Source organism: Sceloporus occidentalis, unplaced genomic scaffold (genome assembly GCF_023333645.1).
Source record: "Sceloporus occidentalis isolate IW3139 unplaced genomic scaffold, rSceOcc1.0.p SCAF_13, whole genome shotgun sequence".
In the NCBI taxonomy this organism is placed as follows: Eukaryota; Metazoa; Chordata; class Lepidosauria; order Squamata; family Phrynosomatidae; genus Sceloporus; species Sceloporus occidentalis.
This window is the reverse complement of record NW_028316993.1, coordinates 8,678,358-8,699,466: the sequence shown is the minus strand read 5'-3', so window position 1 is coordinate 8,699,466 and position 21,109 is coordinate 8,678,358. Positions and strand designations below refer to the sequence as shown.

Sequence of the window (21,109 nt, the reverse complement as noted above, 5' to 3'; positions counted from 1 at the left end):
CTGGATGCGTGCATCATGGAAACCGGTTTCCCTTAGGGACCCGGCCGACTCAAAGGCATGTACAAGAGCAGCTGCTTCAGCAGCCTCCCCTCCTGCTCTGCTGGCTCCTGTCTTCTCAATTATTAATGGCTCAATTGTGCTGGCTCATCTTGACGTCACCAGACTCGTGTTTGTAGCAATCCCTGCCTTTGTGGTTGAGAGATGGAAGAAAGCAAAGTCAATACAGAAGCAAAACAGCGAGGAAAATCCCGACAATATGCATCTGTTTCTTACTGGACCTCACATCCTGGGTCCACCCTTTGCTTTTTATCATGGCATTTCTTTGGAGTTTATCAGACAAGGGAAATTGGAAAGACAATTGTCCTTCCATATTCGCTAGGGTTAGGGACACCGCAAATAACAAAAACACCATGTTTTTACCTGAGAGGACACCTCTCTAGGAATCTCTAGGTCCTCCAATGCAACTCTGTGGTCAGCGTCCGACAGACACTGACCATAGAGTTGCACTGGAGGAGCTACAAAGGCCTAGTAGAGCGTTCTCTCTAGGAATCTCTAGGTCTATTCAGCCTTCTCTGTCAGAATGCTGAAGTGCCACAAGAAACTACAAATCCCAGGACTCTCTATAGGATGGAGCCATGACTATTAAAGCAGCGCTAAGATGCATTAATTCTGCAGTGTGGCGGCAGCCAAGCGGATACTCCTTGTGAACATGTTTACACAGGCACACATGTAAGATAGTACATTTGACTGCATGCACAGGATTTCTTAGACGTGAAGATGTCCTAGTGATGCACCATGGAAAGGGGACACTGAAAACTACAAGGCCCATGTGCCTCTGTTTCCCTTGAATGCATAGGATTTCTTAGGTGTGAAGATGTCCTAGTGATGCACCATGGAAAGGGGACACTGAAAACTACAATGCCCAAGTGCCTCTCATGCCCTTGAATGCATAGGATTTCTTAGGTGTGAAGATGTCCTAGTGATGCACCATGGAAAGGGGACACTGAAAACTACAATGCCCAAGTGCCTCTGTTTCCCTTGAATGCATAGGATTTCTTAGGTGTGAAGATGTCCTAGTGATGCACCATGGAAAGGGGACACTGAAAACTACAATGCCCAAGTGCCTCTCATGCCCTTGAATGCATAGGATTTCTTAGGTGGCATTGAAAACCCCAGGCACGCATGCACATTGCGCTCCCCCACTTTTTCTTCTCCTCAAGCAGAGGCAGGTGCAGCCATAAGCGGCTCAACTGCGCATGTGCCAGAGCGAGAATAAGCTCTCGCGCGCCCCCTGTGGCTGTTGGAGAGATCGCTGGGTACCACTCTTTTCCAGGTCACGCGCTCCCCCCCTCCCCAGAAGAAGGATAACCTTGGCGGCGGTTCTGTTTGCGCACGCGCTTTGCGGCCAGGGGAGAATGCGCTTTGAAGAGTCACGGGGGCGTGGCCACTGAGAGGGAACAGAGGAGTGGGCGGGGCAGGGCGTTGCCAGGCAGCGGGTATAAAAGGGGCCGCCCGTCCGTTGCTCTGGTTGTTCGACGCCTGACAGGTTCGCTTTGGATGCATAGCTGAGGTGAGGCTCTGAAGGAAGGGAGGGAGGGCAGGGAAGAGAAGGGGGCATGTCTTTAGGAAAGGGGGGGCTGTGTCTAATAAGGATAATGGGGAGGGGTCTGCACTATTTGTGGCCTTGAGGGGGTTTTTGGTGGTTCCCCCTTTGGCTGCCTGAAGGTTTTGGGGGCCTTTGTTGGTGTCTTGAGAGCTGGGACCAAAATGGGGCACAGAACCATAGACTGGAAGGGACCCCCAAGAAGGGCCACCTAGTTGAACCCATTCTGCCATGCAGGAACTCTCCATCAAAGCTTGCCATGCAGGAACTCTCCATCAAAGCACCTCTGGCAGATGGCCATCGTCCAGCCTCTGCTTAAAACCCCCCACAGAAGGGGCTTCTGCAAACACTCTCAGAGGGAGTGTAGTCCACTGCCCCAATAGTCCTTAACCTTCAAGAGCTTCTTCCTAATGTTGAGGTGGGATCTCTTTTCCTGCAGCTTGCATCCATTGAGACTCTGGGTCCTGTTCTCTGGAGCAGCAGAAAACAAGCTTGCTCCATCCTCCACATGGCAAAACAGGGCTATCACAAAAGACAGTCAAGGCGACTTACAATTAAAAGAATTCATACATTGCACAATATACATAATGTCCCAATTATGCCCTCCCTCCCCTAAAATATCAATTAAACACATTAGCCGTTAAAACCATCCATTGAAATAATCAGGGACGGGCGAAAAAGGGCTACATATCGCCTCTTAACCTTCTCTTCTCCAGGCTAAACACCCCCAGCTCCCTAAATCCCATGGTTTCCAGACCTGTCGCCATTTTGGTCACCTTCCTCTGCTCCAGCTTGTCACCGTCCTTTTTTGAATGGCAGTGATTCTATAGAATAGGACCATAGAAGCCTAGAGTCGGAAGAGACCCCCAAAAAGGGCCATCCAACGCAACCTCTTTCTGCCATGCAGGAACTCCCAGTCAAAGCACCCCCATTGACAGATGGCCACCCAGCCTCTGTATAAAGGCCTCCAAGGAAGGCAGGGGCAGAGGAGACGCCTGAGGAGGCACCCACCTATTTAATTTATTGAGCTGGTTTTAATAGAACCAGTGTTGCATTTACATTGAGAGTAGAGAATAGACAAGCAAATCTATAGAATGTGCCTAATGGAATAAGAGAATTAATGGAGTTTATCACACAGGAGGAATTTCTCTTCATTTCGAATGAAAAGAAAGTGGGGCCAGAACGCATTCACCTGAATTGGCTAGTTCTGCCAATTTACGTGAATTCGAATTGTGTTCGAACTGACTCCCCATTGCCCCAAAATAGCTTCCCATTGCCCCAAATTGTGTGTGGTAGTCTATGACGCAATAACCTTAAACCCCATGATTGCGTTCGGATTGCCATTGGATTATACTCCCAATTTCCCTTGTCTGATAAACTCCAATGAAATCAATGAATTTATTGAAACATAGCAAAGGTAGAGCCATTAGAGGCACCCACTTATTTTAAGACAGAGGAAGGGATGAGGTCCTCTGCTAACTGACTCAATAATAATACCATGGAGGAGGGTGCCTGGGTGGGGGGCTCTTAGTAAGTTGTTCCCATGTGTCTGTCTGCACATGAGGAGGGGGACAAGACAGGCCCAGGACAGGGTTGGTGGGCAATGGTTCCACTTCAGGAGGAATAGGGATGCTCTTTCTTCCCCCGAAAGGCTGCAGGATTGAACAGAGCAGGAGGAATGAGTCACTCATCCAGGGTGAGCTCATAACCATCAAGGAGGACGAGGCACCACAAAACGTACTGAAGAAATATTATTATTATTATTATTATTATTATTATTATTAGGTTTCTGTGGGTTTTTTGGGTTCTGTGGCCATGTTCTAGAAGAGTTTATTCCTGACGTTTCGCCAGCATCTGTGGCTATGGGCATCTGGGGTTTGGGCCTCTAGACAAGGACAGATTCTAGGTCATATTATAAGAAGCTTTGTAGGCTGTCGGGGATGCTGTGATGGATTTTTGGCTCCCTCTGCACTGCAGAAGTAATCCAGTTTGACACTGCTACAACTGCCATGGGTCAATGTGATGGAATTCTGGGATTTGTAGTTTCATGACACATTTAGCCTTCTCTGTCAGAGGGCTCTGGTGCCACAACAAACTGCAGTCCTCACAGTTCCAGAGCATTCAGCCATGGCTGTGAAAGTGGTGTCAAACTGGACACTTTTTGCACTGCGGATGGAGCCTTGGTTAGGATTTGGAGGGGAGGGAAGGGGATGCTGTGTGAGGACTGTGCAATCCCTGGCTTGGTTGGTTTGGAATCTAGTGGGTGCTTGGGAATCTAGGGAGATGACACTATCCACAATAACAAGGGCGCTGAAGGAAAATCTTAAAGAATGCTAACAGTTGGAACAAAGCTGGGTATTGACTATTTATCTTTTGGTGAGGAGGAATGGTGAGCTGTTGATGGCAGAGAAGGCCCAAAAGTGACAGATGACGATGCTCATTGATCGGAGGGATCTCTCATTCGGTATCATGGAACTCTCTGGAAATGCAGCTGCGTCAAAAGAAAACAACTGGAGAGCTAGCACCAAACAGATCCATTTTATAGCATTTTATAGTGCTCTGTTTCGGTCCTTCTCTTACACAGGGATTATCCTTCTTTGCTATTAGTTACAGGAATTTAAAGCAGATACTTCTATTCCCTCCATTCTATAGCAGATCTAAGCCCAAAATGCTAACCTCCCCTCCATTTATCAATCTTTGTATCTCAGAGGTTTTGAGGGAGAAGTCTAGGCGAAGGATAATAGACAGATTTCCCCACAAATAAAATACACAAATCGAAATAAACCAGAGCTCAGATAAACAGGCTCTGCCCTGCGGTATCAGGTTCAGGCAAGAGAAGAAGCTATTGGCATTTCCATACCTTGCCTTCACCCTCGCTGGACTACTTATTTTAATGGTTTGATATTTTTGTGGGTACAGGGAAGCAAGGCCCCTGTTGTCCGCGAGTGAGTTGCTTGCTTTCAGATCAACTGGCAATTATATAGATCCGTCACATCCATGTGACTGTCTCATCGGTGAGATTAGGACGCAGCGATGTTGTGCGTGCAGCCAGGCACGCTCCAAAGAGCAGCCGCTGAAAGATGGCCAAGATTCCTCCCCAGGGATTTCAAGAATAGGAGGGCCACTTCCTCACAAAGAATGCCGTCATGAGGAGGGAGGGTAATCTCCCCATTTCCCCATCAGAACCAGTATGCGTAACTGTGCGTCTTTTGTGAGAATGAGCCTTTACACCAATATTGCACCATAATAACAATGATATCCTCTCCATCTAGCAAAGCAGACAACATAAAACACCCCCCCCCCCCCTTTGCATTATCTTTAATTCACATTGTATGTGTGTGTGTGTAAAAATTCTCCTTTCTTGGAACTGCAGCTCCAAATCTATATGTATAGAATGCTGTCATATCCAGTTTTAGACCCAATGAAAGGTAGAGCCGTTGGAATGGTTGAGTACCGTTGATTTTAAAGAGTCTGTTCTAGATGGGACTAAAATTGGATGATGTCCTCTGCCACTACTATGAGCAGACATCTGTTCCAGTCGGCCCTCCTTAGCCATGGATTTTTTATCAAGGGATTCAAGCAACCACGGCTTGAAAATATTCAGGAAACAAGTATAAATTCCAAATAGCAAACCTTGATTTTCCATTTTATATAAGGCTCACCATTTTGATCTGCCGTTATATTTAATGGGACTTGAGCATCCATAGATTTTGTTATCCTGGAACCAAACATAAGTGGACAACAAGGACCCACCGTACTTTGCTCTAGATTCCCACAAGCAACAAGGGGGAGGGAAATACAACTTGAGCTAAAGCATCAACTGAATAGACTTATTGTTTGGCTTCGTGGGAAGTCAGAAGTGGAATGTATTGTTTTTCCTAGTGCAACTAGACAGAAGGGAACCTGTTCTGGTACTGAAAATCTGGATGCTGACTGTTACCATGGTTATAGTAGGCAACTACTGAGAAATTTACGATTGGGAGATATGTTGCTAGCACTACATGTACCTAAACACACTGATTTCTTGGATGCAACTAACTGAAAGGACTAGAATAAGCCACCGACTCTCTGAAGGTCACAGCCACTGCAGCTAGGATGCGATGGCTGTAAAGTGCTTAGAGGCTGGGAGTACGTGCTGAGGCTACATTGGTCTGTGGTGTCTGCTTAATGCGCTCTTGGTGGATATAGCGCTCTGCTCCTGGCCGCCAAGTGTCACTGCAGCAGCTGGATGCCTGCAGTAAGATGGAGACTCATTCTTGTTCATAATAGACAAGCGTTTCTGCCTTGATCCATTACATGTTTGCACAGTCAGAATGATGATGAAATAACAGTCGGTATTGAGCCAGGCTAGAATTAAGGGCCTGAACAGATAGGCCAAAATAAAGCTGCTTTGGCTCACTTTGGAGGTATGCTGTTTAAATGACACATGCATCTTAAGAGGCCAGAAGCTGCGCAAGACTGAAACGTGGCTTTGGCACGACTTCCAGCCTCTTAGGACGCATGTGTCATTTAAACAGCACACTTCCAAACTGGCCCAAAGCAGCTTTATTTTGGCCTGTCTGTTCGGGCCCCTATACTTGTTTTACCAATCTGCTGTGGCTATCATACACTTTAAAGCAGCTGCATGTATTTGTTATAATGATGACTATTTCATAAACCTGAAGAGCTATACCTACAAGGAAAACAGGAGAAACATCCAATTTTTTCATATGTATGTATGTGTGTGTATATATATATACGTACATGTACATATATCACCATATTTTGTAGGTGTTTTGTGAAGCATAAGCAATGTTGCTAGAGGAGACTGTGTTCTCAAACTAAAATGGCTTCTGCTTCATCCCATAGTGGCAGCCCAGGCCTTGTATGATATGCTGTGTGAGAGGAAAATAAGTATTTTAGCACCAAGTAAGAACCTCTTGACTAAGTCTGGGAGATGTGCTTCTTGCTTAAAAACTAGTTAGCTTGACTTGATTCATTTTAGTATCTCTTTGCTTGGAATAAAATGACCACGGCTGTTTTGGGACACTGATTCTTTGCAGCCTTACTAGAGCTAGGAGCCTCATTAACTTACTGTAGCTTTGGGGAGGAAGCCAAATAGTTGATAGGAATGCTCTCACAGAGAAGTATGAAGCCTAGAGAATTTGCATACTATCCTTTAAATTGTACAGCTCATCCAATAACCAAATTATAGGCAATCTGTAACAACAAGGTGATCTTGCTCTAGGTAGTGCTCAAAGTAGTGAGATATGATGGAGGGCAGATATCTGATGCAGTTTTTTAAAAACCAAACTACCTTATTTCAGAGGAAGACATGAAAACAGATCTAGGTTATTTCATAGTTGTCTGTCCCCGATTTCTTCATATATTTTTCATTATTTCCTACTGTCTGTACATAGAACAATATGTTTAGGAATTGAACTTCTCATATCAGAAGTATAGGGTGGAATGAATTAGGAATTAGTAGCTTAAGTAGGACTTTAAACCACATCTTGGGCTATTGGTGTAGACAATGTCTGGTGGCAAACTAGAATCTTGAGTAGCAAATTTTGAAGCTCTTCAGCTCCCATAGCAAATCTTGTAAAAGAATCTTCATAAGGTATTGTACAATAACCTAAGGTATATTTAAGCTTGTAGAACAGGTAAATAGTGTGCTGGGTATTGTTGAACTACAATTCCCAGCAGCCCTACCAATGGTGAAGACTGCTGGAAGTCATAGGGTTATAACAACATCTGGAAGATCTCATTTCACCCATCCTGTTGCAAAATACCTGTCTGTGAGAGTTCACTTGTTTTTCATTATTAAATCCTGTAGCATAAATTCAACACAGATGGGACCAGCAATACTGTATGTAAAGTATAGTCACGGAGTTCTGGTAAAGCAGATACGAGTTTAGGAACACAAAAGGAGGAGGGTCATCCTTATATAACTATATTGAAAAGGTGAAGCTCTGCCTTCTTTATGTGTGACCTGCTTTTGAGTCTGAGCAGGACTGCTATGTATTGATTTGTCGTGCACTCTGCCACATCTCACCATGTAAAAATACAGTACCACAATTTCAGGCACATGTGTGTAGCTTATTGAAGCACAAAGTAGACCTAGCATACAATTGAAGATATGGGGGTATGGCAGCTAATGGTATCCGATGTCACTACTGCATGCATGTAAAATAATAAACAGGTATTCCATGATTTTCAGATGTGCAAGAAGATATTGCACTGCTGATATTTCTGATCCCTACAAAGATGCTTTTGATAAAACTGCCTGTATTTGCCCACAATAGTATTATAGTCCAATTGAAGGTTCCTGGTGAGATCTGCCAGTTCATTTGGAATTCCAGTCCCATTCCAAAAGATTATTTACTGGTGTTACTAGAACCTGGTCTTTATAGTCTTGAAAGAAATTTGCTCTCTCAAATGTTCAGCACAGTAAAAACACTTAGAAAAGCTTTGCATATCTAAGATTTAGAACCTGTTTTAAATCTGGGAAATGTGAGGAGCAGCTTTGAAAGGTTATCAAAAAACAGAAAAAAAAAGGCCTGTGAGAATGGTTTCAATAAACTTAGTTGAATAGAAGTTAACAAATGTCTTGCATAAAAGTTAACAAGTCTCTTGAAATCCTATTTCAGTATTTCTAGGTAGAGAAACGGTAGATAGGTCAGCCAGCAAAATGAACCCCCGCAGTAGCTCTCCAGTGGAGAGCACATCAGTTAGTGTCAAGGTTTTCAGGTAAGCAAAGACCTCAGAAGGCTTCTGATGGAATTTAAGTATATCTATCTTCTATCTGAGTCAATACGAATGCAAGTGGTGGTAAGAGCTTTTGATTTATGTACTATAAAAACATATTAGGCCTGTATATTCATAATGTAGTGACCCAGAAATCATTACTATTTCTTGTGTATTTTCAGACAGGTTCCCTGCAGAAAATTGAGAATGCACTTTGGGGCAGGAAATGGGGCTTACATTCCTCCGCTTGTGAGATGCCAGCTCTCTAGAGGCTTGATTTGTGGTGGCATCGGCTTCATTTTAACACTAAGGCCCTATACAGACTGCCAAAATAAAGCTGCTTCAGGTCACTTTGAAGGTATGCTGTTTAAATGTTGCATGCATCTTAAGAGTCTGGAAGTTGCACCAAAGCTGCACTCCAGTGTTTAGGACTGGATTGTGGCTTTGGTGTGGCTTCTGGACTCTTAGGACGCATGCATCATTTAAACTGCATACCTCCAAAGTGACCCGAAGCAGCTTTATTTTGGCAGTCTGTATAGGGCCTAAGTTAAACTGGAGCTTTTGAAGAATAGGGACCATAGCCTGGCTAAGTTGCTCTGATTTTCTAGATCTACATCAAATTTAAACAAGTTTAATAATCATTCCTCTTAGGAACTGTATTTCTACAGGGGAAATCCAAGCTCTCCATGTAAATGTCACAGTATCCTCTCCTATTTACATTTCCCAGGATAAGGGATAGTTAATCATGCAATAGGTTTTCTGTAATCTGGGATGGGAATCTTGTGGCCATTGAGATGATGTTTGACAGCGGTCACAGCATTTCTCACTGGTTGGTTCAGCAGCATTTGGAGGAACACGTGATTCTTATCCCTGGTTTAATCCTGGCTTTTGCCTTAAAAAGAAAACAGGTAACAATTATTAATGTGTGACTGAGCTAGATATTGGGTGGTTCAACAGTTGTATGACATTCAGAAGGAAAAATGGCCAGAACCTGGCTGAACATTCAGTTCTGTCATTTATTTTACACTTTTACTTCAAATACAGCTTAGGATTTTCCCGAACAAAATGTAAAGGAAGCCCACTAAAATTGGCTTTTAAGTAGCTGCTAGGATGATGACATTTATATGCATTCTAGCTTCTTATATATGTTAAATTCAGTTGCATTTTACAGAAAAGCAGGGTGAATCACCTATTGAAAGTTACCTTTTACAATTATGAATGGTCTGGACAGCCTCTTAAATCTGAAAGCCAAACCAGTGTGGTGTAGCGGTTTGAGTGTTGGTCTATGACTCTGGAGATCAGGGTTTGGTTCTTCACTCCAACATAAAAACCCTCTGGATGACTTTGAGCAATTCACACTCTCTCAGCCTTAGAGGATGGCAGTGGCAAACCACCTCTGAAGAAACCTGCTAAGAAAACCCTATGATAGGGTTGCCCTAAGTAAAAAAATAACTTGGAGGCACATCACAACAACAACATTGAAAACTACATACAGTAAGAAGACACAGTGCATTGATGTGAACATGGCAGTTGCAACTCTAGTTCCTCACTAGAAATAATGGCTAAGGGAAATTACATTGCTGTAGTAAGAAAATTTTCACTATAGTTCTTACATGCAAGGAACTTAAACTTGTGAGATGTAAACTGTTTGGATCTGAAAAGTTGGGCTGTGAACAAACGTAACATAAAAAGGGAGAGGCTGGTTTTTTTACTCACAGAGTGAGGCCAGCTTTTTCCAGGTATCATAAGACACAGACATAGTGATGTGACTGCTAAGTCTTTCACTTGTCTAGCCCATAACACCTAGTATTCATTAGTGGTCTCCCATCCAAGTACTAATCAGGGCTGACCCTGCTTAGCTTCCAAGATCAGGCAGGATCTGGTACCTTTAAGGTATTTAGGCTTACTGGAAAAACAAAAACTGGGAGTTCCTGAGAAAAGAATGAACAGTGACAAGATCCTATTGTGTGACATTTTTATCATTTTAATTATACTTTCACTACCAAACACAAAAGACCTTTTGAGAACAATAAATGGAAGGTGTTGAGAATTAAGAGATGCCAAGCCGCTTCTAGGATTTGAGTTGTCTAATTTTCCAAGGAGAGCGGATGAGTTAAACTGGTTTAAATATGTTGAATAGATATACTCTGTGACTGTATCTGCCTGTGCCATTGTGCTTATTTTATGACTTCTTGCAGGCTTGAGATCAGTGAAGGGTCTCCTCCAAAAATCTCTCCTGAGCCTTTGCCACCCCCAGAACCAGAGCCAGAGCCAGAGCCACAACCACCTACCCCAGAACCAGAACCAGAAGCTCCTCCACCACCTCCACCACCTCCTCCTCCTCCACCACCACCAAAACGTATGGCTGAATTCGCTGTTGGAATCAATGGGTAAGATTTTTCTCTCTCTACGGATTAGTCTGGATTTGCATTTCTTTAATGACATGATTCTTAGTCATGGTCATCTGAACAAAGTCTTCTGGAATTTCACTGAAGATGTCACCTCACTGAGCAAAATAAAATGATCTGCTTCCTTACCGTTTCTTTGCACCAGAGTTTCATGAGAAGGAATTGGCTGTTCCTCTAAGCCATTATTTTGCACCTGGTTTTACCTGGTAGACCTCATAAGGTGTCAAACAACAACAACAATATCAAGAAATAGTCCCCACAAGTTGCAGGTCTGCACTATCTTATAACAAACTTCAGGATCCTCCATTGATGTATGGGCTACTGCTTTCTATCGGGTTGCTGGACAGCAACTGTATTTGTCCATTAGCTATCCTCACTAAGGCCAAGGGGAGTTGCAGCCCAACAACAGATTCTAGAGTTGCACATCCCTGCATCTCTGCATGGATTCCTTTGTAGTCATGGGGTTGACTGAGGCTCTTCAAACCAAAAAACAACTCCTTGACAGTTGAAGGTTTAGTAGCCAGTGTTTACCAAGAATGCCTCATCTTACTCCATTTACAGTTTGCCAACTTAGCACAAGTGCTCATCTGATTCATGGTACAAGCGTCTGGTTGTACTTGTATTAAGTAGGCAACCATAGGCTCTTGAATGAACAAGATGCTAGGATAACCTGGATATACAAACACAAGCTATATTTGAATGGCTGCAGATCAGAAATTCTAATTAGCGGCTTGGAGGAGAATTTTTTTTAGCTACTTTTGAACATCTTGGGAACTGTAAAGCTTCTATCATCCTGTGCTACCAAATGATAGAGAGTTATCTTCTGTATACTAAATATCAGCAATGCAAAAAGTGGCACTCTTCTGCCATAACAAAAAAGTAATATTTTTCTTAATTAACTCATTGGGATAACTTGTTCTTATGAACCCCACAGTTTCATAGAATATAGTTTCAAAACCTCTGCTTTGAACATGCCTGTTAAAACCGTGCCTTGAACACTATTGCCTTGAAATAGTTCATGTAGCTTTTGGATTAGCTCTGCGATTGTACTTCTGTTCCTGTTATTTTCCATACTGGTTAACTAGGAGACTAATAGTGTAAAAACAAAGAGGCTGATGTTTCTTGCTTTTGGATGATGGTTGATTGTTCTAAACTTCAACAGAGACTGGTGCCTGCAGGCTTCTAGCAGTTGTCTTTGCTGTATGACTTGAGGAGAGCTATTGGTTTCAGTGGGAAATAAGTCTTTTAATGCTGAGGGAGGCTAAGAAACACTACATTAGCCTCTTCTGTTTGCCATAGTTAAGTAGAAAGGGTTTGGTGGTGACATTTGCTATCCTAAAGGACTGATTTATTTGTTCTTGCAGATTTGGACGTATTGGACGCTTGGTCCTTCGAGCCTGCGTCGAAAAGGGAATCAAAGTTGTGGCTATCAATGATCCTTTCATTGACCTCAACTACATGGTAATGTTCAGAATTCTAGCAATGCTTAGCCTGTAATACAGTGGCTCTCAAATGGTGGGGCAGAACTGCCTCCCCCCCAGATGCTGTGGAAATTGCTCAAGGGAGTGGACTGAGACTTGGAAGCCCTGATCCTCCTTCCTCTTCCCAAAACTTTTCTGCCTTGGAAGGGAAGAGAAAGGCAAGGAGGGTGTTTGTAGCCTCTGCCTGGTGAAGGAGTAGGAATGCTATTTCCTTATACAACGTTAAAATACTAATATACATGAATGGATGAATAAAAATTCACACTCTTCACAAAATATTTTTATTCCTATAGTATGTCAAGAAGGGATGGGGTTCAACATCTGCATCTAGATGTAAAGGGTGTTACAAGAGTAAAATGTTTGAGAACCACTGGTGCAGTGTATTCCTGATAGTCTAAAACAGGGGCTTTTTTTGCAGACAGCTGAACTAAACTGAGCAGCCAGTCCTAGAATTATGCAATCTAGGTCACTGAGCAAATGTGATCCTAGAGCCTGAGCTGATCTGTGGTGCATCTGACAATGAAGTGCTTACTACTTTAACTATGAGCGTGCAGTACTAAACATCTCTGTAGTTGTGACTGCCTGTCTCCTACCAGTTTTGCATTTCTATATGCAAACCAAACTAGCTCATGCAAAACTGCACCAAGACAGAGATCAGCTCTTTAAGAACCATTGGAAAATGAACAAAAGTTAGAAACCCATTCAAAAGAGCACTGATTAGGCCAGACTTATGAAATTGACTCACCCTCACTAGAATCCCAAGGTCCACCAATCAAAGACAGGTACAGAATAGTGGATTTGGCAGAGCAGGAGATCATAGAATTAAAGAACAAAGGATTGAACTAAGCCAATCGAGGAATTTATTTTCAGTACCAGGACTGAACCTAAGAGTCCAGTTACTCAAGAATTCACTCCAGTTCACCCCTGTCTGCCCCTCTTGGTTTATCTTTCATTTCAGTACCTTAATATAGAAGGCGCTGCAGATTCTCTTTTTTCTTAAGCTAAACAACTGAGAGTCAGAAATCCTTGGGGTTCTGTTGCAAGTCACCCAGTGATCTACATTCTGCCCATCCACAGTGAATAGTCTTGGTGAAATCAAACTCAGGGACACAGGTAGCCAACAGCAGTAGATCTGCAGGTTATAAAAACCTTTCCTAGATAGTATAGTCTGTTCTTTATTGTCTTCAATAGTGGTGTAGAAACCAAACTGCATCAGCTGGCTCTCTTTCACTTTGCACACTGATCCTACTTTCTGGTGCATCTTATTCTTGGACATGGATATCACATTTATAAAGGGACTGTGCAATGCATATAGATCTGATGTGAGTGCAGTCCCTTCAGCCCTTGTCTCACTTTTGGGATGCAAAAGCTCCCACAAATCTTCCATCAGGGCAATTTTGCGATTTTTAAAGAACTGCCAGGCTTCTCTAGGACAAGGAGAGGGCTCTCCCTTTGAAACTGGAAGCACTTCCTGCTTGAGGAAAATGCCTTTCTCGGGCCTAAAATAGATCAGAGAGGCCCTAAAACATAGCAGAATTATCTGTCATGGTTCCCTGGTGGAGGGTGTGTGTGTGAGAGAAGTTCTGGTATTTGAGGAATGGTGTGGTCTAACAGTGACCATCTTAAATGACTCCCAGACATAAAAGAGTTGCCCACCCCTGGTGTGAAATATATGAAACTGGTTCAATATGTGTAAGGCCCTATGGAAATCTGATGCCAGTGCATGGGTATCAGGCTCATAGTGTTGTCTAACATGTTTTCCTATGACTCCTCTCTTTCTGCTTAGGTGTACATGTTCAAGTATGATTCCACTCATGGACGTTTCAAAGGAGAGGTGAAGGCTGATGGTGGCAAACTAGTAGTGAATGGCTCAAAAATCTCTGTGTTCCAGTGGTAAGTGGGGGCAAAAGGAGTAGAAATGTACTGATGTGTGAGGCTGTTCTTGGTTGGAGATCTGTAGAAAGCCTCTGAGACTTCTGATTAGTTCTGTATTGCAAAGCCTAAAGGGGTCACAAGAGAGGACTGAAATTGTATATGTGAGTTGTAAAGGTAGAGCTGTCAACCTAAACCAGAGAAACATTGAAATTCCTGCTTTGCCATGCAGTTTACTGATGTTCACTGAGTCACTGTCCTTCAGTTTTATTTACTTCACAGGGCTATCAGGAGAAAAGGCAAATTGTCCTGTTCCTTTTGGAGGAAGGGCAGAATTTAAAAACTGCAATGAATAGACTCCTTGTTGTCATATAAGTAACTCAGTGATAATTGTGAAGCTGGCTTATGCCTGATTTGTTATTAGTCAACTAGCTGATGTACTGGAGATTGTTAAGCAGAGGTGTTAGCATTTTGTTCTCACTGTGTGTATGAAAACACCAGCTTGTTTTCTGGCTACATCACTCTCCTCACTAATGTAAGCCTTGGCTACTGTACAATATCTTGCTGTTGAGCAGGAACACACAGGTGTGTGTAGGAAAGCTAGTTCTGACAAGTGTCTTCCTCCTTCTCTTAGCAGAGTGGAGCAGGTTCTTGCTTTATCTGGACTTGGTGTGTGTGTGTCCATGTGAATAAGGAATGTCAGCTCACTGGCTAGGTTGTAGTAGATGTTCATAGAAGCTTGTCCACCTCAACTGCTAATTGTTTCTGTGTTAATTGTTTGAACTGCCACACAGTAAATTTGCTTCAACCGAAGTCAGTTGGACAGCTCCTGATGAAAGTCCTAATACTGTACCTTGTTTTTCACAGCATGAAGCCGACTGAGATCCCTTGGGGAGATGCAGGAGCTTTGTATGTAGTGGAATCTACTGGAGTCTTCCTCAGCGTTGAAAAAGCTTCAGTAAGTATTTGGGAGTTTCATCTATGTAGCTTGCTCAAAAAAAGAGAAATGGAGTTTCAGACAACTCATGATAGTATACTGGACTTCCCTATAGATACTTGGTTTTTAAATGAATTGGTTTAGATGCCTGTTGTGTTAGAGGTTGCAGTCAGTTATGAGATCTTGAACCATGCAGTATATCCATCTTACTTTTAGTGCCTTTTTTGGGCACAGTGCCTTAAAACCTACCTTCCTTTTATAGGCTCATCTGCAGGGTGGAGCCAGGCGAGTAGTGGTGAGCGCACCATCCCCTGATGCTCCTATGTTTGTTATGGGAGTCAATCATGATAAATACGATCCATCCAGCATGAATATTGTGAGGTAAGAATCAATGGCTGGGATGAAAATGTGCTTTATTATAATATCACTTTAGGATCAGATCCCTAGGGACCCTGCTCACTTGAAAATAAGCCATACACACAGGTGTATACAGGGCATCTCCACTTATTTGGGACCTAGCAGATGACAGATAATGGGGAGAGTGATGCCACAAGCTATTCTTGTTTTGCAAAACAAAGAATTAGTGGGTGTGTGTTTGCCTTCAAGTTGTTTCTGATTTATGGCAACTCTAAAGTGAATTGTTTGGGGAAGTCTAGATTACTTAGAAATACACTGAATGCTAGGAGACTTCAAATCAGACACTTAACAGTTGAAGCCCAAAGTATGCAATTTATTTCAGAACAAAAGCCAAATTTTTCATGGAATAGAACGCTGACAGGATGGGATGGTCCATGGGAGTTTTGTTAATATTTGAAGTTTGAGTACTTGAGTTGCAGTGATAGACATAGATCTGTGCAGTGCAACTTTCATTTATGTTTTTGTGTGTACATGTAACCATAGAGGCAAGGTTTCAGTGAGCATGTTGGCTAGCTGGGTGGGTTATGAGTGGGCTGTATTGCATATACCACTTTATAAAAGAATATCCAGTAAGTGAAATTATAATGTGTACTGTTTTTCAGCAATGCTTCCTGCACCACCAACTGCCTGGCACCTTTAGCCAAAGTCATCCATGACAACTTTGGCATTGTGGAGGGCCTTATGGTAAGAGCAACCTGGGATTTCCTGTGGGAGCAGAATTTGCATCCAAGAGCAAGACTTTCGTCTCCTAACAAAACCTTGAGTACTGTCACTCCCGGGTTTGCCTTTAAATAGGAAAAAGGAGAACATCTTGAGCAATGGGGCATATCCCCACTTTTCAGTAACCCACTGTAGAAACAAGTAATAGTTGAACACTTCAGAACAACATTGTTGCAGCTGTCCTTCAGTCCTTAAATGCCAACCTTCTGAATAAAGATATCAGGAAATTAAATCTTAACTACATGCTACTACATATTATTTGTTTCTGGAGATAATGAGAGCCTGGAGTAGAGGAATCCAGGTTTGGAAAACCTTTGGGAACTGCTTTTACATTTTGTGTATTGATTACCAAAAGAGTCAAAACAGGCACTTTTAGAAATTAATCCCTTCCCAAAAGAGGTTATGGGGAATGAGTATAAAAAGATAATCAACTGATGCAAGTGGCAGTGAATATTAGCTACTGTTTTATGTTATCAGGAAGTCAGTGTGAATGTGAACATTGATTGAATGCACACAGAAAGCAGGGGGATTGGGTGAGAAGAGGGTATGATGTATGCAAGTGAAATTCATGTTTTATATGTGTTGAAAAATTAAAACATGACTGAGGTTAAACAAAATCTGTTAACTCTTGTGTGTAAACTCCATCTTTGCATGCAACGAAGTTTTCCAAATTTCCAGAGAAACCTGAAATGTGGCTTTTTTAGATCAGAAGAACTCTTCTACAAAATGTCTTCTATGCCTATTTCTGTACAAACTGGCTTTTTGTGTTGCAGACCACTGTTCATGCTTATACTGCCACTCAGAAGACTGTAGATGGTCCCTCTTCCAAGGCTTGGCGTGATGGAAGAGGGGCCCACCAGAACATCATTCCAGCTTCTACTGGTGCTGCCAAAGCTGTGGGCAAGGTCATCCCTGAGCTTAATGGGTATGCAACATAGCTTAGCTTTGGTTATCAATAAAGAGACTTTCTGCCTTTGTCTTTGAAGTCATCCTAGTTGCGCTTTATATTTAGGAAATGCCCTTTTTCGTGTTTTCATGTTGCCATGAGGAAGAGTGGGAAGCATGTTTATTGCTAAGGATTTGACTCCTAGTAATACTTGAGATCTTTGCATTAAATGCTCAGAGCACTTCCTCCTCTATCTTTTCTGCATTGAGAGCATGGGAGAGCTGATGAAACCATTCTATCTTGTTTCATTGCCTGGCATAAAATGCATTTAGTAGGCCTTAGTAGGACAGTTAACTTCTGGCACTTCTGGCATGACATCAGAGTTGTCCTAAGAAATGCATTGCATACTGTTCTGTTGCGCTAAGGCGAGAGTTTAATATCCAGGTCCATTTTTCTTAACGACTAATTTTTATTTCAACAGGAAGCTCACTGGCATGGCATTCCGTGTGCCAGTGTGTGATGTGTCAGTCGTCGACCTGACATGCCGCCTCTCCAGGCCAGCTACTTATGCTCAGATCAAAGAAGCTGTCAAGAAGGCGTCTAAAGGGCCAATGGCAGGAATCCTGGGATATACAGAAGACGAGGTAAATGGATAATATTCTCAGGTGGACACAATGGCTCAAGTGGGAAACATCTAAAACACATCACCCAACTATCTATAGGTAGAGCTCAACTGACTTGTTGCAGTTTTATCAAAAGGAAAAGAAAGACGCAACCTTTGATTTGTCATTTCTGAGGAACATCAGTAATGATCTTAAGTTGAAATGTGTTCTTAGCAAAGGTCTGTTTTGTTTGGCACCAGATGTCTACAGGCTCTCTTTAAAACACTGAACACCTTAACCCACAGCATTGTGGGTTATCTTTTGTGACATACAGAATTCTGGCAGATTCTTGACACTGGAATTATAGTGGTGACTTGACACCGACTGTAAAGAGCCCTTCATTTTCCATTATATGTAACAGAATCTCTTGCCTTTCCTTCAGGTTGTTTCTACTGATTTCATTGGTGACAATCGTTCCTCTATCTTTGATGCTGGAGCAGGGATTTCCCTGAATGATAACTTTGTGAAGCTCATCTCCTGGTAAGAATGGACAGAATCTTTCCCTTGCCTCACTTCTTCAACTTTGGAACATTGTTGGCATGCTGCCTAAGAATCCTTTCCCAAAAGGAGATTTTGGTATCAATAGCCTTTCTTGAGTATCATTTTTGATCAAATAGCTGAGTGATTTATTAAAATGACAAGAGAGTATGTGGCTAAAGTGCAGAGGTACATTAATCAGTGAATTTGCCATCATTTAAGATTTGAACCTTGATTCTCTCCTAACTTACAAAGTGCCTTCTACTACAGGACACTTTGCATGTATGAATGGGAAACTTGTGATATGAGAATTGCTTATCATTTTCTTTTTGTTCCACAGGTATGATAATGAATATGGCTACAGCTGCCGTGTAGCAGATCTCCTGAAGCATATGTACACCAAGGAGAACAACTGAACACTGCCCACACCTCACATTCCAGGCTATTTAACAGAGTGGCCTCACCCCTTTAGTCAATAGGTTTGATCTCCTGGCCCGTTCTTTGCTTCAACCACAGAACCCTGAATACTGCACCTTATATGTCACTGTAAAGCTTTGTGTGTGTACACGTGAGTGTGAATCCTGCTTTCTACAGCAGCTTGTATGAGCTTAAAAATGGTAGTGAAGACAAATTACACCAAATTTCCCCTGGAGAAAGAGAGTTTATCCTCTGGGGTTGCGCATTGATTTGTGTGCCTGTAGTGTCCTGGAGATCTTCTAAGTGTTCAAATAAAACCACTGAAGTTATGTGAACAAGAAATGTACTGAGTCTCTTAACTCACTGAATTCCAGAAATTCAAATTTTAACTATGCCAGATATGTCTGTTTCCATGACAAGTCTGTATTGATATCTTTTTTTGGGCGATGCACAATGGTATTACCTTCATAGCTTTTGAATCACAATGCTCCAAGTTACAGGAAAAGCAAAGTCAGAATCCTACAGCTCTAAATAAAACCAGTCATTTGCCATAGCTTCCTGAGGAACTAAAGATTAGAAGATGGTTATGTTGAGCCAAATCATTGATCTATTTAAATCTATATTATTATTATATTGATGGGTGGTGACTTCTTAGGATGTTAGACAGGAGTCTTTCTAGCCATGAGCTGGCCTTCTGTGCCTGAAAAATATATGCTCTGCCATTTAGCTACAGATTTGTTTTAATATTGTCTAAACAGGAATATATATCTTTAATTCTCGTGAATGTAGGGCAAAATGCTATAGCACTTGCCAGAGGCAATGCTGTTCACGTTTCTGGCACAGAGGTGGGCAGCTTCTGCAGAATTGAGTGCTACTTCTCAAGTAGGTAAAATGCTTGAAGGCTGGATATCCAAAGAGGAAAGAGCAGGGCTTAGTGAACTTCATTCAGAAGTTCAGGGGGAAAAAAGAAAGAAAAATAGACCACTTTTCTATTTATATTTTATTTTTGTTTTTAAATTTCATTGTTAACTCATCCAACCCATTCTGGTTTAGTTTTTGGAAAGATCAATTCGATTATTAAATAAAATTGCCCAGCAATACTGAGTATCCTTAACCCCATGGTTTTATTTTTGACATTACCCTCTGAAAGAAACCCAAGGCTTGGAAAATCCTTATTCAGCCTGTGGTATTAAGTGTGTAAGGCAAATTGACCACCAAGCCACCAGTTAAGTGATGGTTTGATGATCGACTAAGTGAGGTGTATTCTTGGGATCGTTTTTATAGCCTACTCTTAAATTTGTTAACCTAATCCAGAAATCTCTGTGCCAAGATCAGATTCTGCTTTATGGCTATATGGCAAGGATGGGAAATAGGTGGCCCTCCTGGTGATTTTGGATTGCAGCTCCCAACAATCCTAGCTACTACTGCCAATGGTGAAGAATGCTGGGAGTGGCAGTCCAATAAGTTTGGAAAGCTGCATGATTCCCACCCCTGCTATATTGAAATGGAGCATGGAAAACTTAATTTTGGGGATACAATTAGTAACCACCACCCCCAGCCAGTATCACCATAGGGCATGATGCTTGCAAATTCTGGGAGTTATAATCCAAAGCATAACTTTTTCAAGATATGCATTTTAACAGGAGTTGAAAGAAATCCAAACTGCTTTGCTTTCAATAAATGACATTAAAAATGCTAGTTGTCTGCTGTTTCTAGCAGGGGTGGCAGTGCTATACTCCAGTTGTTTGTTATCTCCATTGCCCAGATTTCCTGGACTGCAAACAAACATTAGCACACACATAACTGGATCTTTTTTCACAGAGAAGGGTGTTGTCTTAACACCAAGACTACAAAGAATCCAGGGTGGGTCAGCATTAAAGGAGCAAAGCATTTGTGTGGCCTGGTATCCCATCTACCTCCCTGGATTGACATAGCATCATAACATGCTCTCATGTGTTATAACAAAATCATAGAATTGGAAGAGACCCCAAGGGCCATCCAATCCAACCCCCTGCCATACAGGAACACACAATCAATGCACTCCTGATAGATGGCCATCCATCTCCTGTTTAAAAAACTCCAAAGATGGAGACTTCAAAACACTCAAAGGCAGCATGTTCCATTGTTGAACAGCATATGTTCTTCCTAATGTTGAGATGGAAGCTTCTTTTCTGTAGCTTGAATCCACTGCTCTGTGTCCTAGTCTCTGGAACTGCAGAAAACAAGCTTACTCCATTCTCAGTATGACATCTTCAACTATTACAACGTGGCTATTGTATCACCTCTTAACCTTCTCTTCTCCAGGCTAAACATACCCAGCTCCCTAAGTCTTTCCTCATAGGGATAGTTTCCAGACCCTTCACCATTTTGGCTTGTCTACATCTTTTTGAAATTGAAATTGAAATGGCGAGCAGAACTGGACACAGTGTTCCAGGTGAGGTCTGACCAAAGCAGAATGAGCGGTACTATTACATTCCTCAGTCTAGACACTGCTCCTATTGAT

General features: G+C 42.2%; 1 protein-coding gene across 2 annotated transcripts; it reads left to right on the top strand.

Annotated features, from left to right (window-relative positions):
* The first annotated feature begins 1,467 nt into the window (after positions 1 to 1,467).
* LOC149304846 (glyceraldehyde-3-phosphate dehydrogenase 2) lies at positions 1,468 to 18,948 on the top strand. Of its 2 annotated transcripts, XM_089479022.1 has the most exons (12): positions 1,497 to 1,570; positions 8,233 to 8,332; positions 10,528 to 10,719; positions 12,102 to 12,198; positions 14,005 to 14,111; positions 14,958 to 15,048; positions 15,290 to 15,408; positions 16,047 to 16,128; positions 16,938 to 17,089; positions 17,532 to 17,694; positions 18,095 to 18,192; positions 18,530 to 18,948. In XM_089479022.1, exons 2-12 carry the CDS (start codon positions 8,274 to 8,276, stop codon positions 18,603 to 18,605), a joined length of 1,236 nt encoding a protein of 411 aa, XP_089335148.1. In that variant the 5' UTR covers positions 1,497 to 1,570; positions 8,233 to 8,273; the 3' UTR covers positions 18,606 to 18,948. The 2 variants fall into 2 exon arrangements, with proteins under 2 accessions (XP_089335149.1, XP_089335148.1); XM_089479023.1 differs by lacking the exon at positions 8,233 to 8,332 and having other exon boundaries at positions 1,468 to 1,570.
* Positions 18,949 to 21,109: the final 2,161 nt, after the last annotated feature.